Genomic DNA, 26,403 nt, shown 5'->3' with positions numbered 1-26,403 from the left:
CACAGATCATTGCACCTGAACATAGCCCATCTTGTAAATAGCTCATCCAACTACCTGATCCCCATACTGTATTTATGTATTTATTTTGCTCCTTTGCACCCCAGCATCTCTACTTGCACATTCATCTTAGTGTTTAATTGCTATATCGTAATTACCTCGCCACTATCGCCTATTTTATTGCCTTACCTCCCTTATCTTACCTCATTTGCACACACTGTATATATACTTTTTTTTCTTCTACTATATTATTGACTGTATGTTTGTTTATTCCATGTGTAACTCTGTGTTGTTTTATGTGTCGAACTGCTTTGCTTTATCTTGGCCAGGTCGCAGTTGTAAACAAAAACTTGTTCTCAACTAGCCTACCTGGTTAAATAAAGGTGAAATAAAATAAAATAAAACAGTCCAAACATCTTCCATGACATTCAGCTTTATTATGTATCTAGGGCACAGATAGAAGGGTAAACTACATCATAAAACATTGCTGCACCCTTAGAATTGTTTTTGCTATCTAGAACCTAAAAGGTTTCTTCAGCTGTCCCCATAGGAGAGCCCTTGGAATAATCCTTTTTTGTTCCAGGTAGAACCCTTTTGGGTTCCATGTAGGGCCCTTTCCACTGAGGGTTCTACATGGAACCCAAAAGGGTTCTAAGTGGAACCAAAACTTTTTTTCCCTAGAACCAAAAAGGGTTTTCCTATGAGGACAGCCGAAGAACCCTTTTGGAACCTTTTTTTTCTAAGAGTGTAGCACTGGACAACAGAAAATATTCTTGTTTGGTTGTGCGTTGCTGCTTGTTCATTGGTAATGTTACCTGCAAGTACTCTATACCCAATCTACAGTAGATTAAAACCCCACCCTTTACATAGAGAGCAGAGAGACAAGCACTCCTAATGAGGATCTATAGTATATGTATCAATATGACTTTATGAGCATTCCACAACCTCCCACAGACATTCTCCATACCCTCCCTTCTGTTCCCTCCCTGTTTGTGCTTTTCTCTGACCTGATGGTTCAAACCCATTTCATCTACACTAGTCAACCAAGCATGCTGACCTGGACTGGGGTATCAGAAGGGTAAATAAACAAACTGGAGGATCATGGTTCAGCGACTAAGAGTAGTGAGAGGTGATGCGTAGAAGCAGCTGGTAGACCACTACACCGTTTGACAGGTTAGGCAAACATGCATATGTAACTCACACGCACGCACGCACGCACGCACACACACACACCTGCTGAGTATTCTTATAGTAACATGTGTGAATGCATAAGAGTATTCTTATAGTCACGTGTGAATGCATATGCGTAGAAGGAGGGAAATGGTCCAGTCAGGACTATGTGAGTGTTTGTACTGTGTGAGTAGTGAAACTGGCCAAAACACAACAAAGGGAGAGAAACATGATCCATAACCACAGGGCCAACCAGGTAGTCCTGTCTCAAAGACACTGTGGGTTGGTAACAGGGACAGCTGGGACCACTGAGACCAGGATGGACAGACTGATGGTCATCCTCAGACAGGTAGACTGGTACTGCCTAGCTAGGGGGTCTACATGGTTAAAGAACTGACACCTCCTAGCTAGGAGGTCTACATGGTTAAAGAACTGACACTGCCTAACTAGGGGGTCTACATGGTTAAATAACTGACACTGCCTAACTAGGGGGTCTACATGGTTAAATAACTGACACTGCCTAGCTAGGAGGTCTACATGGTTAAAGAACTGACACTGCCTAGTTAGGTGTCTACATGGTTAAATAACTGACACTGCCTAGCTAGGGGGTCTACATGGTTAAAGAACTGACACTGCCTAACTAGGAGGTCTACATGGTTAAATAACTGACACTGCCTAGCTAGGGGGTCTACATGGTTAAATAACTGACACTGCCTAGATAGGGGGTCTACATGGTTAAAGAACTGACACTGCCTAGCTAGGAGGTCTACATGCGGAAATAACTGACACTGCCTAGCTAGGAGGTCTACATGCTTAAATAACTGACACTGCCTAGCTAGGAGGTCTACATGGTTAAAGAACTGACACTGCCTAGCTAGGAGGTCTATATGGTTAAAGAATTGTCACTGCCTAGCTAGGAGGTCTACATGGTTAAAGAACTGACACTGCCTAGCTAGGAGGTCTACATGGTTAAATAACTGACACTGCCTAGGTAGGAGGTCTACATGGTTAAAGAACTGACACTGCCTAGCTAGGGGGTCTACATGGTCAAATAACTGACACTGCCTAGCTAGGGGGTCTACTGTACATGGTTAAATAACTGACACTGCCTAGGTAGGAGGTCTACATGGTTAAATAACTGACACTGCCTAACTAGGGGGTCTACATGGTTAAAGAACTGTCACTGCCTAACTAGGAGGTCTACATGGTTAAATAACTGACACTGCCTAACTAGGTGGTCTACATGGTTAAAGAACTGACACTGCATAGCTAGGGGGTCTACATGGTCAAAGAACTGACACTGCCTAGGTAGGGGGTCTACATGGTTAAATAACTGACACTGCCTAGCTAGGGGGTCTACATGGTTAAATAACTGTCACTGCCTAGCTAGGGTGTCTACATGGTTAAATAACTGTCACTGCCTAGCTAGGGTGTCTACATGGTTAAATAACTGTCACTGCCTAGCTAGGGTGTCTACATGGTTAAATAACTGTCACTGCCTAGCTAGGTGGTCTACATGGTTAAAGAAAAGACAGATCGAGAGAGAGGAAATATGCACGTGTCTGTGTTGTGATGCATTAGTGTTATATTAATTCAAAGTGGGTGGTCTAACTGTCATAAAATGGTTGGGATATTGTAATGGGTTCATATCACTGTTACATTTATTGCTGGTGACAGATCTGAACTATTTGTGTGTAATTGAGGCAAACTAGCCAAGTGAAGTATTAATGAAAGTATTCAGCTTATCACAAAAAGATCTAAGACTAATTTACCTTCCTTAACATGGGAAAACCATGGATTGCCAATATATTATATATTACAGGGTTTTTCCTGGATAAAAAAGGGACTTAGGTGGTGGGCGTGGCCAGGGGCGTGGCAATGAGCCTGGGAAAGAACATTTTAGAGCCCCCATTTTAGAAGACATTTAGCTGTTTTAAGAGTAATTTCCTGCAAATCTACACATTTTGCCATGGAGGTGAAAATGTTTTGTTTAAAAGCTAATTTCCTTCACGCACATGCGCAAGCACGCACGCACGCACACATCCTCTAGTCCTTGGCAAACAGTACTAAAGGACTGTAGAGATCTGCCAAATAAATAGTTAAGGTTTATGGAAGGGGATTTACAGGGAGAGCATGCCAGGACCCTACATTGTCAAATAACCCCACCACAGCTGTATGGACACACAACACTCTCTAACACCCCAGCCATCCAGAACCTCACACAGACAGCTCAGCATACTCCCATTCATCCATAGCCTCACACAGACACCTCAACACACCCCAGCCATCCAGAGCCTCACACAGACAGTTCAGCACACCCCAGCCATCCAGAGCCTCACACAGACAGCTCAGCACACACCTGCAATCCAGAGCCTCACACAGACAGCTCAGCACACCCCAGCCATCCAGAGCCTCACACAGACAGTTCAGCACGCCCCAGCCATCCAGAGCATCACACAGACAGTTCAGCACGCCCCAGCCATCCAGAGCCTCACACAGACAGTTCAGCACGCCCCAGCCATCCAGAGCATCACACAGACAGTTCAGCACGCCCCAGCCATCCAGAGCCTCACACAGACAGTTCAGCACGCCCCAGCCATCCAGAGCATCACACAGACAGTTCAGCACGCCCCAGCCATCCAGAGCCTCACACAGACAGTTCAGCACGCCCCAGCCATCCAGAGCATCACACAGACAGTTCAGCACGCCCCAGCCATCCAGAGCATCACACAGACAGTTCAGCACGCCCCAGCCATCCAGAGCCTCACACAGACAGTTCAGCACGCCCCAGCCATCCAGAGCATCACACAGACAGTTCAGCACGCCCCAGCCATCCAGAGCCTCACACAGACAGCTCAGCACTCCCAGGCCATCCAGAGCCTCACACAGACAGTTCAGCACACCCCAGCCATCCACAGCTTCACACAGACAGTTCAGCACGCCCCAGCCATCCAGAGCCTCACACAGACAGATCAGCACGCCCCAGCCATCCAGAGCCTCACACAGACAGCTCAGCACGCCCCAGCCATCCAAAGCCTCACACAGACAGCTCAGCACGCTACTTTGTTCTTTATTTATATTTCATCCTTACTCTAACAGAGAACACATTATCATTTACAACAGCACCTCACAAGATGAGATTGGCAATGGGACAATAAATAGCAGATGAAATTGATTGATTCATAGCACATGAATTGTCCATGTACTTCATTGGAGGCTACTGAGGGGGGGACAGCTCATAATAATGGCTGGAGTGAAGTGAATGGAATGTTATCCAAAACGTGTTTGATACCATTCCATTCACTTCACTCCAGCCATTATTATGAGCTGTCCCCCCCCCAGTAGCCTCCACTGATGTACTTGTGGGTTACGGCTATGAGAAGTTGATTCACTGTAAAGAGCTTACAATAAACACAGCGACCAGTAGAAGGAAGCATCAAAGAGGGAACCATTGCATTTAGGCACCATCATTATGTAGAGGAGTATGGGAATCTGAGTCCAAATAAATTAACGAAAATGCATGAAATGCTGCCATCTACTGTCGCGTGGACTACACAAACTCCACTGAGGTGAGGAAAAAAGCTAATTAAGAAGGTTCACATTTTGCATTAGCTGTGTCTGCTGTTTGTGTTATTTCACTCACGGGTTCAACTAATAGTAACTTATATCTGTCCAGGACTTTCAGATTTGTGAAGACTGAAGGGATGAGGGCTAGGCAGTAGGGACTGAAATGGAACTGGGCCATGGTCTACTTGCAGAGTGCCCTGATGGACATGCAAAAGTGATGAAAAGCAAAATAGAGAACCTTCTTCAGGCATTATATTGGCAGTAATGTGACAGAAACCATCTGTGTGACACTGCCCCCCTCAAACACAATGCCCTCCCTCCCGAACACAACCATCTGTGGTTGTGTTTGGAGGAGGGGTTTGCTAGGTTGAACCCACAGTGGGATTTCGAGGTGGGATTTTGTCAGAGAGCGAAGCAGGGAATATATTCAGAGAAGAGGGCGTAAAACTGAAAGACACTGTCTTTTTTCTCAATGCCTGATTCATTAGAGAAGACAGGTGAGGAGAGGAGAGGAGGAGAGGAAAGCAACACAATACAATGATTGTTGTGAAGTAACTTAATTGGAGTACAAGGGGACCTTGGTTTCAGGCAACAGCAGAAAGAAATCTGTCGAGATCTGTAAACATATTGTATGATAAAAAACAACCGTCTATAGATATTCCATATTTAGCTTATCTACTGTCATCGACCACAAATATACTGACTTTCCCCAACTCAGTAGAAGAGACACAAGAAAAAAAGTTGAGTAGTCCCAACACTTTGCTATTCTGCTCAGGATAATGGGGGAGTACTGTGCCTATAGCTTTTGGCACAAACGACCTGGCTCAAAAACATGGTAGTGGAATCATGACTTCAATAACTGTTAGAACAGTGGTCAGAAGAACACAACAAAAAGCACAGGCCTTGTCAGCTTAAGATGTTGAAAAACATGTACGGATCTGATTATGTAAAGTGATCTATAACAGCGCTTTGGTCCGCGATACTTTATGCTAGAAACAAGTTGTAAAATACCCGGGAAAGACGTGACTCCAATGCATATGGAGATGTCATTGTTTTGTTTCTTTGACATTCACAACTTTCTACTGCCAGGGAGACAACAATGTACTTTGCTTGAGAAGTAATCTAATTCTGTCACTATCAACTGAGTTTGAGTTTATTTTATTTTTATAGGGACAGTGCACATTAATCACCCTTTCAGTAAAAGTGACGGTTTTAGCCAGCCGGCTAATTTTCAACCGCAGTCCCAATTGATTAAGCTATTCACTTTCTGTACAATAGAAGATGTTTAAACCCAGACAGCTTTTAGGGAAACACTTGTGACCTTCTCTCACTGGGTTAAGCCATGGAAGAAAAGTAGCCAGCAGTTAAAGGTGACATTTTTCTCCGTCTGAGGTGGAAAGGCAGGCCTAACTTTTTAAAGTACCATGCTCAGATTCCTAATGATGTCTCAGATTTAATTATTTGCTAATCGGGACATTTATGTTGATTTGGCATTGGAGAAATATGATAAGATGAACACATACGCCTATCTCTCTGTCCATTCCTAATCTGTCATTTCAGTAATGTGTGTGGTATTAAAAAAGATTCTGCAAATATGTCAAATGACATAGTATTGCATGAAATGTTTCTAAAAGGGATTTTTTTCTCAGACCTGCAAATACTGTGATAGATTCATGCAATGCTTTTTACTATAAATGAGATCTTTACTCTACTCTAACTTTACTCAGTCCATGGTGGTCTGTGAACCCACAACCGTCTGTGCTCTATAAAAAAAATCCTGCGTTGCCTTATAGGCCTAATGCTTACAGGACAAAGAACAGTTTCTAGAACGGGATATCTAAGGCTCTGGTGTGTCCAAGAAGTGACGGTAAACGGTAGGCATGTTCTCTGCTATCCACTTGATGTTTTCATTATTATTTGGGGTATGTCGACACATGTCGAGCATTATTATTGCAGCATGTGTCACAACACATCAATTCACACTAAGTTCCCAGTAACAGACTTCTAGCCTGGTCTCAGCTCTGTTTGTTCTGTCTTGCCAACAACAACCATTGGTGTTGGCAAATGGCAAGAAAGCACAAACAGATCTGGGACCAGGTTAAAGAAACGACCGTAAGATTTAGCAAGACAGCGCAAACAGATCTTGGACCAGGGCAAAGACTTCAGGATCAGGGAGAGAAACGATGAGATGACAGAGAGGTGACAGGCGGGCCAGGCATACTGTGATGCTGGTCACCAGGGGTCAGACACATTTTGGAATTAATGTACTCTGACACAGCTAACATGACACAGTTGACTCACTGGGCGTTTCACCACAGATGTTTAATCTGTGATGGTTTGAGGTGGATTGGACTGGATGACGAGAAGCTTACAAGCAAACAAGGGGCCAAAAGGTTCCAAACCAACCCTGTAGTTTCGATCCAAGAAACGATCTTGGTTCAATACATCGTATATACCATCCAGGGGAGAATGACTGCCCCCTCTCATTAAAGCCACGGAAGTTCAAGGTCGACTGCAGTACTGCAGACATTGTTAGCAGAAAACAGGATAACCAATTATAGTGAATGGAAAAATGGCGATCTTTGTGGTCAATCTTTGTGTAAATAAAAACTTGTTTTGAAGACAACCATGTTAGGGTAGTAGTGGTTAACTAGCCCCCTGGGGTAACTGCACCCCCCCCCCCCCCCCGAGATTCACACAAAGACCACAAGATGTCACCAAATTATTTTCCCAACACTTTCCTTGGTTGTCACTGTTCTTGCTGAAGAAAAATTGTCCTCTGTGTCATCACAACTTTTGGACATAATTCAACAAAAAGTTGATCAAATTTCAAAATGCTTTTAAATATAGAAATAGGAAAGCCTTAAAATAAATAATCCACTTGTTTAGAAAGAAAATCATTGATAATGTTTTAGTAAAGTAGTAATATGTTGTAGTGTGTTGGTGGGCAACCCCCGTCCCCCCCCCCCCCGTACTTCCCCCTGAGCGCTAGTTACCCCTTTATGGTTAGGAACCTGTCATTTAGACAATGAGTAGCCCAGTTAGCGCTAGTTTATGCTAACTTGTAAGTGTTAGCCAGCTAGCTAGTAGTTAGCATAAGCTGCTAGGAGTACTAGCTTGCAAACTTACTACCAGATCATCTGTGGGAAAGTACATAAAAAAATATAACGTAACTTAATTTCAGTTGTAAATGTTTCCATTAGTGACTGATAGCTTTACAGTTAATGCAACTTTATAGCCTTTTAGCTATTTTACAGGCGCATTTTATGTCATATAACTAGATAGCTATCTACATTTTTAAGAGAGAGCTTTTCAATTGACATCTCTCCCCCTGTTTTCAGTCACAGGTGTGAGCAGTGCGTGAGGTTCGGCTCATGAGTTGTGCTCCAATTTTACTTTATTTGTGACCTACAGGTACAAATTAGAATCATGCAATAGCAGAGCATTGCACCACTGTTACACTGAGTTAATTAGTTGTTATTAAATGTTATATTCCAATGTTATTTAATTATATTATTTATATTACATTCCAATACAATGTTTATGAATTAAAATCAACTATTGAAAACCTTTTGCTCCTGAATGCAATTTTAAAGATTGCTAGGATTAAAATCATGCATTATACAAATCATATTTAGTGCAGTTGTACATAATGGATTGTTTGGAAAAGGAACAACAAAGAAAATGAATGTGCAGGTGAGTTAAAAAGAGGGACTTTACATCAAATCTCCTCATAGTGCAGATATTAATGGTGACATGTGCAACACCATCCCCCCCATATTTAATTTAAATCATTAAAATAAGACAACTAGACTTAGCTCTGAAGTATTACTTACCAAATCATTTCTAAAATAAAACAGATGAAATTGATTTTAACACACCTGTGTGAAACCCTATGCCATAATCGGCCAGTTACCTCAGCACTTAAAAAAACTGCCCTTTTCTAAAAACAACATTTCATGAAATAACTAAAAGTGTAAACTGTAGCCAATTATTTCCCTTTATAGTTTATTCGCCTAAGCATGACCTTCATCCACATACCATTTTTTTTCTCCAAACGTTGCTTTTTTGTGTTAGCAATTAGACATTGTTCTTGGGGGGGGCTAGCTACCCCCTAGTACTCTAATAATAGTTGCTTCTAATGCACCAGGTGGATGTCATAGAAACAATTATTTAAAAATCGCACACAGAAGAAGTTATAGGGATAATTTAGTTGCTAATGGCAGCCTGCCGTACCCCAGTCGGCCTTCACATTGAGTTACTCAATGAGAGGGGCAGCACTGAGCTAGCCTGCAACGTCACTTCCTAGAGTAGCTCAAACTGCACGATATGCCTACATGAGAAGCCATTTTAACTGACTTAATTTGGCTTTAATTCACTATTGAATCTTCACATAGGAATTAAGGGTGTCACGTGATCAATGGCTTTGTCCATTCATACATAGTCATGGGTACCATCACAATTAATCTGATGTTCTGTTTATAAACTGCATATAAACAGTATTACATTGTTTTAAACTAATCTGCAGTTTCTCACCCCCAAAAAAATTCCACTCCAATGATTAATCCCTAGGGAGTAAATCTAAGCCCCACCCTCTACCCTTTAGGCTCATGGCGACAAATAGCTGTGTGAATCTAGCACTTGTATTTTAAATGGACAATGGCCCCACAGTCGGCTAGGATCCAGTTAGTTGTTCAGGTTGGAGTTGAATTGGGCACCATGCCATCTGGGCCCCATGTGGGAAGTGAATGAGAGCATCCTCTTCCATTCCCCATTCCACCAGGCCTGATGAGACGTAGAGTACCCACAACACAGTAGATCCTCCAGTGGAAAAGTTAGACACTCGGCTATCTTATCTGAGTTCCTTTCCCACTATGCTGAATACAGACATCTCAGACAATTGTCTCGTTCTGTGTTGATCAAACGCTTTAGAAACCGGCTTTCCATGACCAGCGAGTCACTCACTCAACACATAGAGGTTTCTCTGATACAGTGACTGACTAGCAAAGAAGAGAATTCAGGGTAAATGCCTTCTATGTTTTGAGAGGCTGCTTGGCACAGCGAGATATGTGCAGTGGTGTGTGAACTACTTATTAACCATGAAATAGTCTGTTGACCATTCAATGAAGTATACATACAATTGAATCCTGATGTTTATTATTAAGCCCCCTACTGCCTTCAGAACAGACTCAATTCGACGGAGAATGGACTCTACAAGGTGTCGACGGAGCATGGACTCTACAAGGTGTCGACGGAGCATGGACTCTACAAGGTGTCGACGGAGCATGGACTCTACAAGGTGTCGACGGAGCATGGACTCTACAAGGTGTCGACGGAGCATGGACTCTACAAGGTGTCGACGGAGCATGGACTCTACAAGGTGTCGACGGAGCATGGACTCTACAAGGTGTCGACGGAGCATGGACTCTACAAGGTGTCGACGGAGCATGGACTCTACAAGGTGTCGACGGAGCATGGACTCTACAAGGTGTCGACGGAGCATGGACTCTACAAGGTGTCGACGGAGCATGGACTCTACAAGGTGTCGACGGAGCATGGACTCTACAAGGTGTCGACGGAGCATGGACTCTACAAGGTGTCGACGGAGCATGGACTCTACAAGGTGTCGACGGAGCATGGACTCTACAAGGTGTCGACGGAGCATGGACTCTACAAGGTGTCGACGGAGCATGGACTCTACAAGGTGTCGACGGAGCATGGACTCTACAAGGTGTCGACGGAGCATGGACTATACAAGGTGTTGAAAGCGTTCCACTGGGGTGCTGGCCCATGTTGACTACAACACTTCCCACAGTTGTGTTAAGTTGGCTGGATGCCCTTTGGGTGGTGGACCATTCTTGATACACAGGAAACCTTTGAGCATAAAAAAACAGAAGCGCTGCAGTTCTTGACACACTCAAACCGGTGTGCCTGGCACCTACTACCATATCCCGTTCAGAGGCACTTAAATCTGTTGTCTTGCCCATAAACCCTTTAAACGGCACACATGCACAATCCATGTCTCAATTGTCCTTCTTTAACCGGTCTCCTCCCCTTCATCTACACTGATTGAAGTGGATTTAACTAGTGACATCAATAAGGGATCATAGCTTTCACCTGGATTCACCTGGTCGGTCTATGTCATGGAAAGACCAGGTGTTCCTAATGTTTCGTACTCAATGTATCGTTACATGTTTTCTTAATGGTTTCCATGACAATAAAGCTATGTTAATAGGGCCATGTCGTGAGGAGCAGGGGAGGTGATGCAAGCCCCAGCCTGCGGTCTCCCCTGTCCCCACCATCACCCCTAGCACCACCTCAAAGCAGCCTGCCCAATCTGACTGTGCAGATGGCTAAACATTGCATTCCGTACCATCAAACAGGACCTATTCTGTTCAAAGACCAATTTAGATGGGCGAGCTGATATAAACACAAAGAAAGGTGGAAGAGGGTATGAAAACATCCTCTTCTCCCTGTTAGATCATCCATGTATGTCACTATTACACTATTATTACACTTCCTGTGGCTCTCCAAAGCATCCTGGGATTGTCATTGACATTTTCCCTAACTGCTGGTCCGGGGTCAGATATTTGTTATTAACCAAATGGCTTCATGTTAAGACTCGTGGTAGGGTAATCAGATCCCATATCTGTGGTTAGGGGCAGCCTCTACTACCTTACTTAGAGTGACTTAAAAGTTAAAAGTCTAGATGGGTTTGGTCAACTAGGCTACACAAGGGTAAAGTAGTAATTATAGTTAAGAGTGGGACAAAACACAGGTATTAACATGCTAAGAGCTGTCTACAGAAACACTTAGGAACAAAGAGGAACGGGACTACTTCCCTGGACAGGAAGTGCTTTGAGAGACTAGTCAAGGATCATATCACCTCCACCCTACCTGACACCCTAGACCCACTCCAATTTGCTTACCGCCCAAATAGGTTCACAGACAACGCAATTGCAATCACACTGCCCTAACCCATCTGGACAAGAGGAATACCTATGTAAGAATGCTGTTCATCGATTACAGCTCAGCATTTAACACCACAGTAACCTCCAAACTCGTCATTAAGCTCGAGACCCTGGGTCTCGATCCCGCCCTGTGCCACTGGGTCCTGGACTTTCTGACGGGCCTCCCCCAGGTGGTGAGGGTAGGAAACAACATCTCCACCCCGCTGATACTCAACACTGGAGCCCCACAAGGGTGTGTTCTCAGCCCTCTCCTGTACTCTCTGTTCACCCATGACTGCGTGGCCATGCACGCCTCCAACTCAATCATCAAGTTTGCAGACGACACTACAGTGGTAGGCTTGATTACCAACAACGACGAGATGGCCTAAAGGGAGGAAGTGAGGGCTCTCGGAGTGTGGTGTCAGGAAAACAACCTCTCACTCAACGTCAACAAAACAAAGGAGATGATTGTGGACTACAGGAAACAGCAGAGGGAGCACCCTCCTATCCACATCGACGGGACAGTAGTGGAGAAGGTGGAAAGTTTTAAATTCCTCGGCATACACATCACGGACAAACAGAAATGGCCCACCCACACAGACAGCGTGGTGAAGAAGGCGCAGCAGCGCCTCTTCAACCTTAGGAGGCTGAAGAAATTTGGCTTGTCACCGAAAACACTCAACTTTTACAGAAGAATAATCGAGAGCTTCCAGTCGGGCGGTATCCCCGCCTGGTATGGCATCTGCTCCGCCCACAACCATAAGGCTCTCCAGAGGGTAGTGCGGTCTGCACAACGCATCACCGGGGGCAAACTACCTGCACTCCAGGACACCTACACCACCCGATGTCACAGGAAGTCCATAAAGATCATCAAGGACAACAACCACCCGAGCCACTGCCTGTTCACCCCGCTATCATCCAGAAGGCGAGGTCAGTACAGGTGCATCAAAGCTGGGACCGAGAGACTGAAAAACAGCTTCTATCTCAAGGCCATCAGACTGCTAAACAGCCATCACTAACATTGAGTGGCTGCTGCCAACATACTGACTCAAATATCTAGCCACTTTAATAATTAAAAATTGGATGTAATAAATGTATCACTAGTCACTTAAACAATGCCACTTTATATAATGTTTACATACCCTACATTACTCATCTCATAGTATATACTGTACTCTATACCATCTACTGCATCGTACCTATGCCGTTCGGCCATCGCTCATCCATATATATATATATATGTACATATTCTTATTTATTCCTTTACACTTACGTGTGAATAAGGTAATTGCTGTGAAATTGTTAGAGAACTTGTTAGATATTACTGCACGGTCGGAACTAGAAGCATTTCACTACATTCGCATTAATATCTGCTAACCATGTGTATGTGACCAATAAAATTTGATTTGACTTCCCTGGACAGGACAGAGGTGTTACTACTTCCCTGGACAGAGCAGAGGTGTTACTACTTCCCTGGACAGAACAGAGGTGTTACTACTTCCCTGGACAGGGCAGAGGTGTTACTACTTCCCTGGACAGGACAGAGGTGTTACTACTTCCCTGGACAGGACAGATGTGTTACTACTTCCCTGGACAGAACAGAGGTGTTACTACTTCCCTGGACAGGACAGAGGTGTTACTACTTCCCTGGACAGAACAGAGGTGTTACTACTTCCCTGGACAGGACAGAGGTGTTACTACTTCCCTGGACAGAACAGAGGTGTTACTACTTCCCTGGACAGGACAGAGGTGTTACTACTTCCCTGGACAGAACAGAGGTGTTACTACTTCCCTGGACAGAACAGAGGTGTTACTACTTCCCTGGACAGGACAGAGGTGTTACTACTTCCCTGGACAGGACAGAGGTGTTACTACTTCCCTGGACAGGACAGAGGTGTTACTACTTCTCTGGACAGAACAGAGGTGTGGTTCAGGATTTGACCTGTTTATCCCAAATTGCAATACAGTCTCCTTTCTGGTTTTCTTTTCATCATGACCACTAAGAGCAACAAGTCTACCAAGACGCTTCCACCAATGTTGTCCTAACAACAAGTCCACCATGACTCTTCCACCAATGTTGTCCTAACAACATGTCCACCATGACTCTTCCACCAATGTTGTCCTAACAACATGTCCAGCATGACACTTCCACCAATGTTGTCCTAACAACATGTCCACCATGACTCTTCCACCAATGTTGTCCTAACAACATGTCCAGCATGACTCTTCCACCATTGTTGTCCTAACAACATGTCCACCATGACTCTTCCACCAATGTTGTCCTAACACGTCAACCATGACTCTTGAATCTGAGCCCTGCCCAACACAAATGTCCTGTCCTCCTGTCCCTTTTTTTGAACCTGAGCCCTGCCCAACACAAATGTCCTGTCCTCCTGTCCCTTTTATTGAACCTGAGCCCTGCCCAACACAAATGTCCTGTCCTCCTGTCTCTTTTATTGAACCTGAGCCCTGCCCAACACAAATGTCCTGTCCTCCTGTCCCTCTTAATGAACCTGAGCTCTGCCCAACACAACTGTCCTGTCCTCCTGTCCCTCTTATTGAACCTGAGCTCTACCCAACACAAATGTCCTGTCCTCCTGTCCCTCTTATTGAACCTGAGCTCTGCCCCCAAAAAATGTCCTGTCCTCCTGTCCCTCTTATTGAACCTGAGCTCTAGCCAACACAAATGTCCTGTCCTCCTGTCCCTCTTATTGAACCTGAGCCCTGCCCAACACAAATGTCCTGTCCTCCTGTCCCTCTTATTGAACCTGAGCTCTGCCCAACACAAATGTCCTGTCCTCCTGTCCCTCTTATTGAACCTGAGCCCTGCCCAACACAAATGTCCTGTCCTCCTGTCCCTCTTATTGAACCTGAGCCCTGCCCAACACAAATGTCCTGTCCTCCTGTCCCTCTTATTGAACCTGAGCCCTGCCCAACACAAATGTCCTGTCCTCCTGTCCCTCTTATTGAACCTGAGCTCTGCCCAACACAAATGTCCTGTCCTCCTGTCCCTCTTATTGAACCTGAGCCCTGCCCAACACAAATGGCCTGTCCTCCTGTCCCTCTTATTGAACCTGAGCTCTGCCCAACACAAATGTCCTGTCCTCCTGTCCCTATTATTGAACCTGAGCCCTGCCCAACACAAATGTCCTGTCCTCCTGTCCCTCTTATTGAATCTGAGCTCTGCCCAACACAAATGTCCTGTCCTCCTGTCCCTCTTATTGAACCTGAGCCCTGCCAAACACAAATGTCCTGTCCTCCTGTCCCTCTTATTGAACCTGAGCCCTGCCCAACACAAATGTCCTGTCCTCCTGTCCCTCTTATTGAACCTGAGCCCTGCCCAACACAAATGTCCTGTCCTCCTGTCCCTCTTATTGAACATGAGCCCTGCCCAACACAAATGTCCTGTCCTCCTGTCCCTTTCATTGAACCTGAGCCCTGCCCAACACAAATGTCCTGTCCTCCTGTCCCTCTTATTGAACCTGAGCTCTACCCAACACAAATGTCCTGTCCTCCTGTCCCTCTTATTGAACCTGAGCTCTGCCCAACACAAATGTCCTGTCCTCCTGTCCCTCTTATTGAACCTGAGCTCTACCCAACACAAATGTCCTGTCCTCCTGTCCCTCTTATTAAACCTGAGCCCTGCCCAACACAAATGTCCTGTCCTCCTGTCCCTCTTATTGAACCTGAGCCCTGCCCAACACAAATGTCCTGTCCTCCTGTCCCTCTTATTGAACTTGAGCCCTGCCCAACACCAGAGTCCTTTGATGAGTCAGACAGTGACAGGTAAAGCGAGTTGATTTGTCAGCTCCCTTTCATTTGCCCCTAGTCACACCCAACTCAAGACACAACTCACCAAAGTGTCACAGAGATCACGATATAACTATATGGCATTACAGTAGCTAGCTACAGACTAGAACTACCATCTAGTTCAGAACTGAAGCAGACATGTTTTCCAGCCAAACCCCAGAGGGGTAGATTCTTTATCATAGTTTAAGCACAGCTTATAGGTCTGCACAGTATAATGAGCAGTGCAATTTTCAGGTTGAAGGGACGTCTTTCAAACATCCAACGTCACATTCCAAGCCACTGCCTGGGCCTAGAGCCCAGTTGAACTAACCTGCAGAAAGACCTCAGAAGTATGATCGTACATTGTTTGATAGTTTGGTAATAGTTATGTGAAATCTATTTGACTACAATAGCAGAAATAAAATGTGTATGTTACTTAGACATTCATCATATAATCTTCCCCCAATATGTGTTATTAATATAGTTCCACAAGACCCAACCATCCATCAGTCAACGTACACAAAACATAATGTTGCTACGGTGTTAAACACTGGTATGATTATGACTGAGTTTGGGACCTCATGTTCATACAGGTTGTTGGAACAGCTGTGGATCCAGGAAAGGGTCCAGAGATTTTGGAGCCCTATGAAACAACAGAGTTTATCATTTAATTATAGCATGAGATAGAAGCTACCCTACAATACATCAGCATTCCTCTGCCTTTCCACTCAGAAACATCCTGTAAGGAAAGAGACCACAGCTCCAATACAACCAATCATTTCCAAGACACCTACTGTAACATGGACAGAGATGCCACATCTATTCTATGTGGAAATATTGCAAAAAAGAATGATAATGTTACTTCTGAAACCCCTGATGATATGAATTGTCTGTCCATACAAAAGACACAGCGTTCCAACAGAGTTGACCTCTATGTGAGTTAGCGGGGTTGAAGGACACTGTGTTCACTGCCACCCTGGCATGGTCAACAAGAGAAGGAAACAAAGACAGATGAAGTCAGGAGCCACAAGATGAACTGGCATCTGTTTCCCTGGAAAGACTGGCCTGGCCAACCCTCAACCCTCCCTGGAGAAGGGAAAGTCTGAGCACACCATCAATCACTAGCCTGGAGGGACACACAAACAATGCTGCAGACAGCTGCAGACAGCTGCAGACAGCTACAGACAGACAGACAGACAGACAGACCAGACAGACCAGACAGACCAGACAGACCAGACAGACAGACAGACAGACAGACAGACAGACAGACAGAGTACAGTACACAAAGCCTCTAATCCAAAAAGGCCTGTGGATCACTAATTCCAATTGGCTTTACTTAAACTCTTTAACATCATCCTCAGCTCTGGCATCTTCCCCAATATTTGGAACCAAGGACTGATAACCCCAATCCACAAAAGTGAAGACAAATTTAACTCAAATAACTACCATGGGATATGCGTCAACAGCAACCTTGGGAAAATCCTCTGCATTATCATTAACAGCAGACTTGTACATTTCCTCAGTGAAAGGAAATGCACATTTCCTCTACTGAGCAAATGTCAAATTGGCTTTTTACCAAATTACCATACGACATACCACGTATTCACCCTGCACATCCTAATTGATCCTAACAAATCAAAACATAGGCAAAGTCTTCTCATGCTTTGTTGACTTCAAATAAGATTTAGACTCAATTTGGCATGAGGGTCTGCTATACATATTGATGGAAAGAGGTGTTGGGGGAAAAACATATGACATTATAAAATCCATGTACACAAAATTGGCACAAAACGCACATTTCTTTCCACAGGGCGGGGGGGGGGGGGGGGGGGGGTGAGACAGGGATGCAGCTTAAGCCCCACCCTCTTCAACATATATATATATATATATATATATATCAATGAATTGGCGAGGGCACTAGAACAGTCTGCAGCGCCTCTCCCTACTAGAATCTGAAGTGAAACATCTACTGCTGATGATCTGGTGATTCTGTCCCCAACCAAGGAGGGCCTACAGCAGCACCTAGATATTCTGTCCCCAACCAAGGAGGGCCTACAGCAGCACCTAGATATTCTGTCCCCAACCAAGGAGGGCCTACAGCAGCACCTAGATATTCTGCACAGATTCTGTCAGACCTGGGTCCTGACAGTAAATCTTAGTAAGACCAAAATAATGGTGTTACAAAAAAGGTCCAGTTGCCAGAACCACGAATACAAATTCCATCTAGACACTGTTGCCCTAGAGCACACAAAAAACTATACATACCTCAGCCTAAACATCAGCGCCACAGGTAACATCCGCAAAGCTGTGAACGATCTGAGAGACAAGGCAAGAAGGGCATTCTCTGCCATCAAAAGAAACAGAAGATTTGACATACCAATTAGGATCTGTCAAAAAATACTTGAATCAGTTATAGAACCCCTTGCCCTTTATGGTTGTGAGGTCTGGGGTCCGCTCACCAACCAGGAATTCATAAAATGGGACAAACACCAAATTGAGACTCTGCATGCAGAATTCTGCAAAAATATGCTCTGTGTACAACATAAAACACAAAATAATGAACGCAGAGCAGAATTAAGCCGATCCCCACTAATTATCAAAATCCAGAAAAGAGCTTTTAAATTCTACAACCACCTAAAAGGAAGCGATTCCAAACCTTCCCTAACAAAGCCATCACCTACAGAGAGATGAACCTGGAGAAGAGTTCCCTAAGCAAGCTGGTCCTGGGGCTCTGTTCACAAACACAAACACACTCCACAGAGCCCCAGGTCAGCAACACAATTAGACCCAACCAAATCATGAGAAAACAAAAAGATCGTTACTTGACACATTGGAAAGAATTAACAAAAAACAGAGCAAACTAGAATGCTATTTCGCCCTAAACAGAGAATACTTGGCCACTGTGACTGATGCAAAATTAAGGAAAGCTTTGACTATGTACAGATTCATTGAGCATAGCCTTGCTATTGAGAAGGCAGACCTGGCTCTCAAGAGAGGATAGGCTATGTGCACACTGGCCACAAATTGAGGTGGAAACTGAGCTGCACTTCCTAACCTCCTGCCAAATGTATGACCATATTTCCCTCAGATTACACAGACCCACAAATAATTCAATATTTTTTTAACCTATTGGGTGAAATACCACAGTGTGCCATCACAGCAGCAATATTTGTGACCTGTTGCCACAAGAAAAGGGCAACTAATGAAGAACAAACACCATTGTAAATACAACCCATATTTATGTTTATTTATTTTACCTTTTTAACTATAACTATTTGCACATCATTACAACACTGTATATATACATAATATAACATTTGAAATGTCTTTATTCTTTTGGAACTTGTGTGAGTATAATATTTACTGTTCACTTTTTATTGTTTATTTCACTTTTGTTTATCCATATAATTTGCTTTGGCAATGTAAACATGTTTCCCATGCCAATAAATCACCTTGAATTGAATTTAATTAGAGAGCGAGAGAGCAAGAGAGAGAGAGAGAAAGTGACATTTGTAATGTCTTTATTATTTTGGAACTTTTGTGAGTGAAATGCTTACTGTACATTTTTTATTTCACTTTTGTTTATTATCTATTTCACTTTCTTTGGCACTGTAAACATATGTTTCCCATGTCAATAAAGCCCCTTAAATTATAATAGCTGATTGAGGATTTCAGTGAAAACATTACAAAGATGAAAAGACTAATAAACGTCAAGTCAATGTTATGTCTAGCAGGTTAAAAGACCACCACAAGCTCTGGCTTGTATAGTAGACTAACCTAATATTGTACTTTCTATTCCAATGCAACTATTGAATGTGCTATTGGCGTTGGTGATGGATGATTGTCTTTGCGGTTTTAGCTGTTCATAGTTCCGGACAAGCCTAGACATACATTACCATTAGCACAACCACCACATTTCATTCCTCCCTTGAGTGATGGATCAAATATATACCTGATTATGCCCAGAACAGTCCACAGCATAGGTGTCATAGAAACCGAAATGTTTTCCTTATGTGGACTACAATGGGTATGCCATCAAGAGTAGCTGTAATAAACTAATTTCAGTAGGGGTTCAAATAAAATCTATAATCTCCTATAACGCAGATGTAAAATGTTTTTATTCACAAAATGTAACATAGTAGGCTGTTATTTTATGTTGTAATACCAACTAGAGATGCAATAGTATTCATTTACAAAGATATTTAAGTCACGTCCATTTAAAGTCTCAAAAGGCTTACATTTTCCCTGTACATTTCGAAGAAATTGCAAAAATGTATCCGAGATATATATTTATTTACCTGTCCTTTGAGTTTCTGTCCGTGTGACAACCAGCAGAAGTACGCAGGTATGCAGACCCAACGACCACCTGTCAACACAAGGCATGCTTTTCCGCTTATTTGTGCAAAATATTTCCACAAATCCTTTTGTTTGGTAAGCAAAAAGCTAAAATATTCATGCACATTTGGGCGTCTCGGTCCTAGAACAGTGTCGTTGGAATTAATGGCAGGTACGCTACGCAGCCTTTGCACAGTTCCAAGGTGAGTTCTCTGCCTGGGCACGGAACCTTGACTACCGAAACAGAATTGACAGTATAATCTACAGTAAAACGTTAGTTCGCGGGCGCTATGGACAAAACCTAAATTTATCCACGGGATTTTCCCCTGGGTCCTAAGTGTCCTAATGTTTTGGTAGATTCATCCAAACCTCCGTGACTGACAGGTCCAATCTAAAATACATACTGAACACACTGACATTTGGCGCCTTTTATGACTTCATGATATCCACATACTTTTCAAAATCAGGTAAGCTAACCTAGGGCACAGTCAAACAATTATTTACACAATATGCAAGTTCTTCAATAAGCTTTCTGTACACCAAGACTCATTTGACTAAACCTAATCAAAGGCTGCAGGAAAACGGTATTATCAGCATTTAGTTGGCTTATACATGTCCCCATGTTGAGACATGATGGCATACAACACATGCCCCTAAACCCTGCATTCCACCCAGAGAGAATGGAAAAGCTGCTTAGCTGACAGACAGTGAGTGTACAGTGTGCAGTGTGTAGTGAGTCTGTCCATCTAGCACTAAATCAACCCACTCACACTGTTAAAGCCTACATGTGGAAACCAATATTCTCTAATGAAGACATACAGTGCTTTCAGGAAGTATTCAGACCCTTTTATTTTTTCAACATTTTGCAATGTTACAACCTTTACCTAAAATCGATGAAATAAAACAAATTAATCAGGCCTCCATTGTAAAATAAGAATTTGTTCTTAACTGACTTGCCTAGTTAAATAAGGTTAAATAAAAATAAAATAAAAAAACATAATAACAAAGTGAACACAGGTTTTTAGAAATTTTAGCAAATTTATAAAAATTCAAAACATAAGTTTTCAGACCCTTTGGTATGAGACTCGGGTGCATCCGGTTTCCATTGATCATCATTGAGATGTTTCTACAACTTGATTGGAGTCCACCTGTGGTAAATTCAATTGATTGGACATGATTTGGAAAGGCACACACCTGTCTATATAAGGGCCCACAGTTGTCAGTGCACGTCAGAGAAAGAAAACGAGCTATGAGGTCGAAAGAATTGTCCGTAGAGTTCCGAGACAGGATTGTGTCAGATCTGGGGAAGGGTACCAAAACATTTCTGCAGTATTTAAGAACACAGTGGAACACAATGGCCTCCATCATTCTTAAATGGAAGAAGCTTGGAACCACTAAGACTCTGCCTAGAGCAGAACTGTACAATCGGGGGAGAAGGGCCTTGGTCAGGGAGGTGACAAAGAACCCTATGGTCACTCTGACAGAGATCTAGAGTTTCTCTGTGGATATTGGAGAACCTTCCAGAAGGACAACCATCTCTGCAGCACTCCACCTTTATGATAGAGTGGCAGACCACTTATGACAGCCCACTTGGAGTTTGCCAAAAATAATCTAAAGGACTCTCAGACCATGAGAAACAAGATTCTCTGGTCTGATGAAACCAAGATTAAATTCTTTGGCCTAAAAGCCAAGCGTCATGTCTGGAGGAAACCTGGCACATTCCCTACGGTGAAGCATGGTGGTGGCAGCATAATGCTGTGGGGATGTTTTTCAGAGGCATGGACTGGGAGACTAGTCAGGATCAAGGGAAAGATGAACGGAGCAAAGTACAGAGCGATCCTTGATGAAAACCTGCTCCAGAGCGCTCAGGACCTCAGACTGGGGGCGAAGGTTCACCTTCCATCAGGGCAACAACCCTAAGCACACAGCCAAGACAACGCGGGAGTGGCTTCAGGACAAGTCTCAGAATGTCCTTGAGTGGCCCAGCAAGAGCCTGATCCCGATCAAACATCTCTGGAGAGACCTGAAAATAGCTGTGCAGCAACACTCCCCATCCAACCTGATAGAGCTTGAGAGGATCTGCAGAGAAGAATGGGAGAAACTCCCAAAATACAGGTGTGCCAAGCTTGTAGTGCCATACCCAATAAGACTCGAGACTGTAATCACTGCCAAAGGTGCTTCAACAAAGACTTGAGGCTGTAATCGAGTAAAGGGCCTGAATACTTATGTAGATGTAGTATTTCTGGTTTTTATTTTTTATAAATTAGAAAACCTTTCTTAAAACCTGTCTTACTTTGTCATTATGGGGTATTGTGTGTAGATTGATGAGGGGGAAAACCTAACAAAATGTGGAAAAAGTCAAGGGGTCTGAATACTTTCCGAAGGCCCTGTATGGCCAGTTGAATTGCTTTTCAAGAGAGATTTCCCAATCCCTAAAGAGTGGCATTTATTGATGTGGTTCAAGCAAATTTAAATATGGTTCATGTTATGTCAACAGACATCATATGCCCATGTTATCAATTGTACATTATGTAGTTTGTATGCAGGTTGCGTAGTTCAGCCTTGCACTGCTAGCGACAGTACTCTATGTGTGGTGTGGTCAGATCTGCTGACTAATAGATCAGTGATGGCATTTCTTTGTCAGTAGAGGGCAATCCTACCCTTGGCTTGGCTTGAGCTGCTAGAATAGAATAGAATAGAATAGAATAGAATAGAATAGAATGGTGTAGAATATAATGGAAAAGAATAGAATGGAATAGAATGGAATATAATAGAATGGATTGGAATGGAATGGAATATAATTAAATTGGATAGAATTTAATAGGATATAATAGGATTGAAGACAATAGAATAGGATAGAATATAATGGAATAGAATACAATAGAAGGAAATAGAATAGAATGGAATAGTTGTCTTATCCCAAAGGGAATTGCAGGAAACAAGACACATAACTGACAGCCATAATGACTCTCACTCTCCTCTCAGGAGGGTCAACACAGTCACGGTTGTTAACAAGTCAGGAATTGCGAAACGCAGCCAATTTTCCTCGCCTGTCATTTAGTTCAGTAAGCCAAGGAAACTCACACAAAATGTCAAGGTCATCATGTAATCTTAGAGTGCTGCCAGAACATGCCTGACGTTTCTGAGAGGTGAACCATGTACAATGAGTTTTTAAATGACTAGTCTATTCCTGTGTTAGGTTAGATAGCTTGCACGTCTGAAACTCTGAATCTCCAGGTACCTCATTTCGACCTCAATCTTGTCCACACACGTAGACAGGCAGGTCCACTCATCTTTCAGAAAGATTTCACCACGCTTCTCAGCTATGTAGCCTGGAGGTGTGTATCTAGGCGTTGTGTTTCTAGGGCCTTCACTTCAGAGCCAGACTCCATCCATCTTCCTCCACAACTTGGGCAGTCAAAGCACAGGAAGTGACATTTTCAAGGTGCCACTTAAACTGTGACTGCATATGAACGTCATTAGTATAACGTATAATATATATATATATATATATATATATATATTTTTTATCCAGTAGGATAAACATTCCAAACAGCCTACCAGACTGCTCGGAGGCATCCACATGGTCCTAAAGCACATCGTTGCCTCGTTTTGTATCACATTCCAATGATAAAACTGTGGGGGGGGTTATAACTCTCTCACTACAGGGAAGTGAGGAGACCAGTCTCTGTGCTTCTGCCAGAAGTATAGCCATAGTATCTCTTTCTGACAAGTGTAGTTAGAATGAGGCTGCCAGTGGTGGGGTAGAGTGTTTAGCACACATCTGTCCAACTCTGACTAGAAAAATAGTCATGATAAAACATTGAATTATAAAATCATATTTTTTGCCATTTGCTAGCAAAGAAAGTTTAATAGTATCATATAGTTGTTTCGTGTCCGGTACGATTGTATCATTATTTAAGCGCCGCACATTTTGTGCAAAGTTGATACGGTGTGTAATTTCATCTCACCTATGAGAGTGAAGAGAAAATTCAGCAACTCTCGGAGAACACTGGAAGTTGATTAAATAGTTTATTTGTTGTCAACCATAAAACCTACGGGTTTCTGCCCTAACCTTCATCAAGGTTTACTCTCTTTGGTTTTTACAGAAGAAAATGAAGGAGAGATTTTTATATATTTCAAAATTGCCTCCGGTGAGTTCAGGGACCAATCACAATGGGGATACAAAACCTGAGGTGATTGGTAATCACATCACGGGAGGCCATTTTGAAATATCTACAGACCTCCTTCATGTCAATCAATCAATCAATCAATTAAATGTATTCATGAAGCCCCTTTTACATCAGCCGATGTCACAGAGTGCTATACAGAAACCCAGCCTAAAACCCCAAACAGCAAGCAATGCAGATGTAGAAGCACGGTGGCTAGGAAAAACTCCCTAGGAAGGCAGGAACCTAGGAAGAAACCTATAGAGGAATCAGGCTCTGAGGGGTGGCCAGTCCTCTTCTGGCTGTGCCGGTTGGAGATTATAACAGTACATGGCCAAGATGTTCAAACGTACATAGATGACCAGCAGGGTCAAATAATAATAATCACAGTGGTTGTAGAGGGTGCAACAGGTACCTCTGGAGTAAATGTCAGTTGGCTTTTCATTCAGAGTTAGCAGGTGCGGTAGAGAGAGAGTCGAAACAGCAGGACAAGGTAGCACGTCCGGTGAACAGGTCAGGGTTCCATAGCCGCAGGCAGAACAGTTGAAACTGGAGCAGCAGCACGACCAGGTGTACTGGGGACTGTTGTAATGGGCCCAGTCACTCACCATACAAGCTGTTGTCAAACTGTTGTAATGGGCACAGTCTCTCACCATACAAGCTGTAGTCAAACTGTTGTAATGGGCCCAGTCACTTAACATACAAGCTGTAGTCAAACTGTTGTAATGGGCCCAGTCACTTAACATACAAGCTGTAGTCAAACTGTTGTAATGGGCCCAGTCAATCACCATAGAAGCTGTAGTCAAACTGTTGTAATGGGCCCAGTCTCTCACCATACAAGCTGTAGTCAAACTGTTGTTATGGGCCCAGTCTCTCACCATACAAGCTGTAGTCAAACTGTTGTAATGGGCCCAGTCAATCACCATAGAAGCTGTAGTCAAACTGTTGTAATGGGCCCAGTCACTTAACATACAAGCTGTAGTCAAACTGTTGTAATGGGCCCAGTCACTCACCATACAAGCTGTAGTCAAACTGTTGTAATGGGCCCAGTCACTTAACATACAAGCTGTAGTCAAACTGTTGTAATGGGCCCAGTCACTTAACATACAAGCTGTAGTCATACTGTTGTTATGGGCCCAGTCTCTCACCATACAAGCTGTAGTCAAACTGTTGTAATGGGCCCAGTCACTCACCATACAAGCTGTAGTCAAACTGTTGTAATGGGCCCAGTCACTCACCATAGAAGCTGTAGTCAAACTGTTGTAATGGGCCCAGTCACTTAACATACAAGCTGTAGTCAAACTGTTGTAATGGGCCCAGTCACTCACCATACAAGCTGTAGTCAAACTGTTGTAATGGGCCCAGTCAATCACCATAGAAGCTGTAGTCAAACTGTTGTAATGGGCCCAGTCTCTCACCATACAAGCTGTAGTCAAACTGTTGTTATGGGCCCAGTCAATCACCATAGAAGCTGTAGTCAAACTGTTGTAATGGGCCCAGTCACTTAACATACAAGCTGTAGTCAAACTGTTGTAATGGGCCCAGTCACTTAACATACAAGCTGTAGTCAAACTGTTGTAATGGGCCCAGTCACTCACCATACAAGCTGTAGTCAAACTGTTGTAATGGGCCCAGTCACTCAACATACAAGCTGTAGTCAAACTGTTGTAATGGGCCCAGTCACTTAACATACAAGCTGTAGTCAAACTGTTGTAATGGGCCCAGTCACTTAACATACAAGCTGTAGTCAAACTGTTCTAATGGGCCCAGTCACTTAACATACAAGCTGTAGTCAAACTGTTGTAATGGGCCCAGTCACTCAACATACAAGCTGTAGTCAAACTGTTGTAATGGGCCCAGTCACTCAACATACAAGCTGTAGTCAAACTGTTGTAATGGGCCCAGTCACTTAACATACAAGCTGTAGTCAAACTGTTCTAATGGGCCCAGTCACTTAACATACAAGCTGTAGTCAAACTGTTGTAATGGGCCCAGTCAATCACCATAGAAGCTGTAGTCAAACTGTTGTAATGGGCCCAGTCACTCACCATACAAGCTGTAGTCAAACTGTTGTAATGGGCCCAGTCACTTAACATACAAGCTGTAGTCAAACTGTTGTAATGGGCCCAGTCACTCAACATACAAGCTGTAGTCAAACTGTTGTAATGGGCCCAGTCCATCACCATAGAAGCTGTAGTCAAACTGTTGTAATGGGCCCAGTCACTCACCATACAAGCTGTAGTCAAACTGTTGTAATGGGCCCAGTCACTCACCATACAAGCTGTAGTCAAACTGTTGTAATGGGCCCAGTCACTTAACATACAAGCTGTAGTCAAACTGTTGTAATGGGCCCAGTCACTCAACATACAAGCTGTAGTCAAACTGTTGTAATGGGCCCAGTCACTCACCATACAAGCTGTAGTCAA

General features: G+C 43.4%; 1 protein-coding gene across 2 annotated transcripts in view; it reads right to left on the bottom strand.

Moving 5' to 3' along the window:
- The window catches only part of LOC110528829 (collagen alpha-1(XVIII) chain), a 73,524-nt gene extending 53,425 nt beyond the window's left edge, over positions 1–20,099 (bottom strand). For both annotated transcript variants that reach the window (XM_036982580.1, XM_036982581.1), the window contains exon 1: positions 19,772–20,099. In XM_036982580.1, the coding sequence (XP_036838475.1) occupies positions 19,772–19,856 (85 nt within the window). In that variant the 5' untranslated portion in view covers positions 19,857–20,099. The remainder of the gene's footprint in view (positions 1–19,771) is intronic.
- Positions 20,100–26,403: the final 6,304 nt, after the last annotated feature.

Source organism: Oncorhynchus mykiss, chromosome 7 (genome assembly GCF_013265735.2).
Source record: "Oncorhynchus mykiss isolate Arlee chromosome 7, USDA_OmykA_1.1, whole genome shotgun sequence".
Classification (NCBI taxonomy): domain Eukaryota; kingdom Metazoa; phylum Chordata; class Actinopteri; order Salmoniformes; family Salmonidae; genus Oncorhynchus; species Oncorhynchus mykiss.
This window is presented reverse-complemented; position numbering and strand designations above follow the sequence as displayed.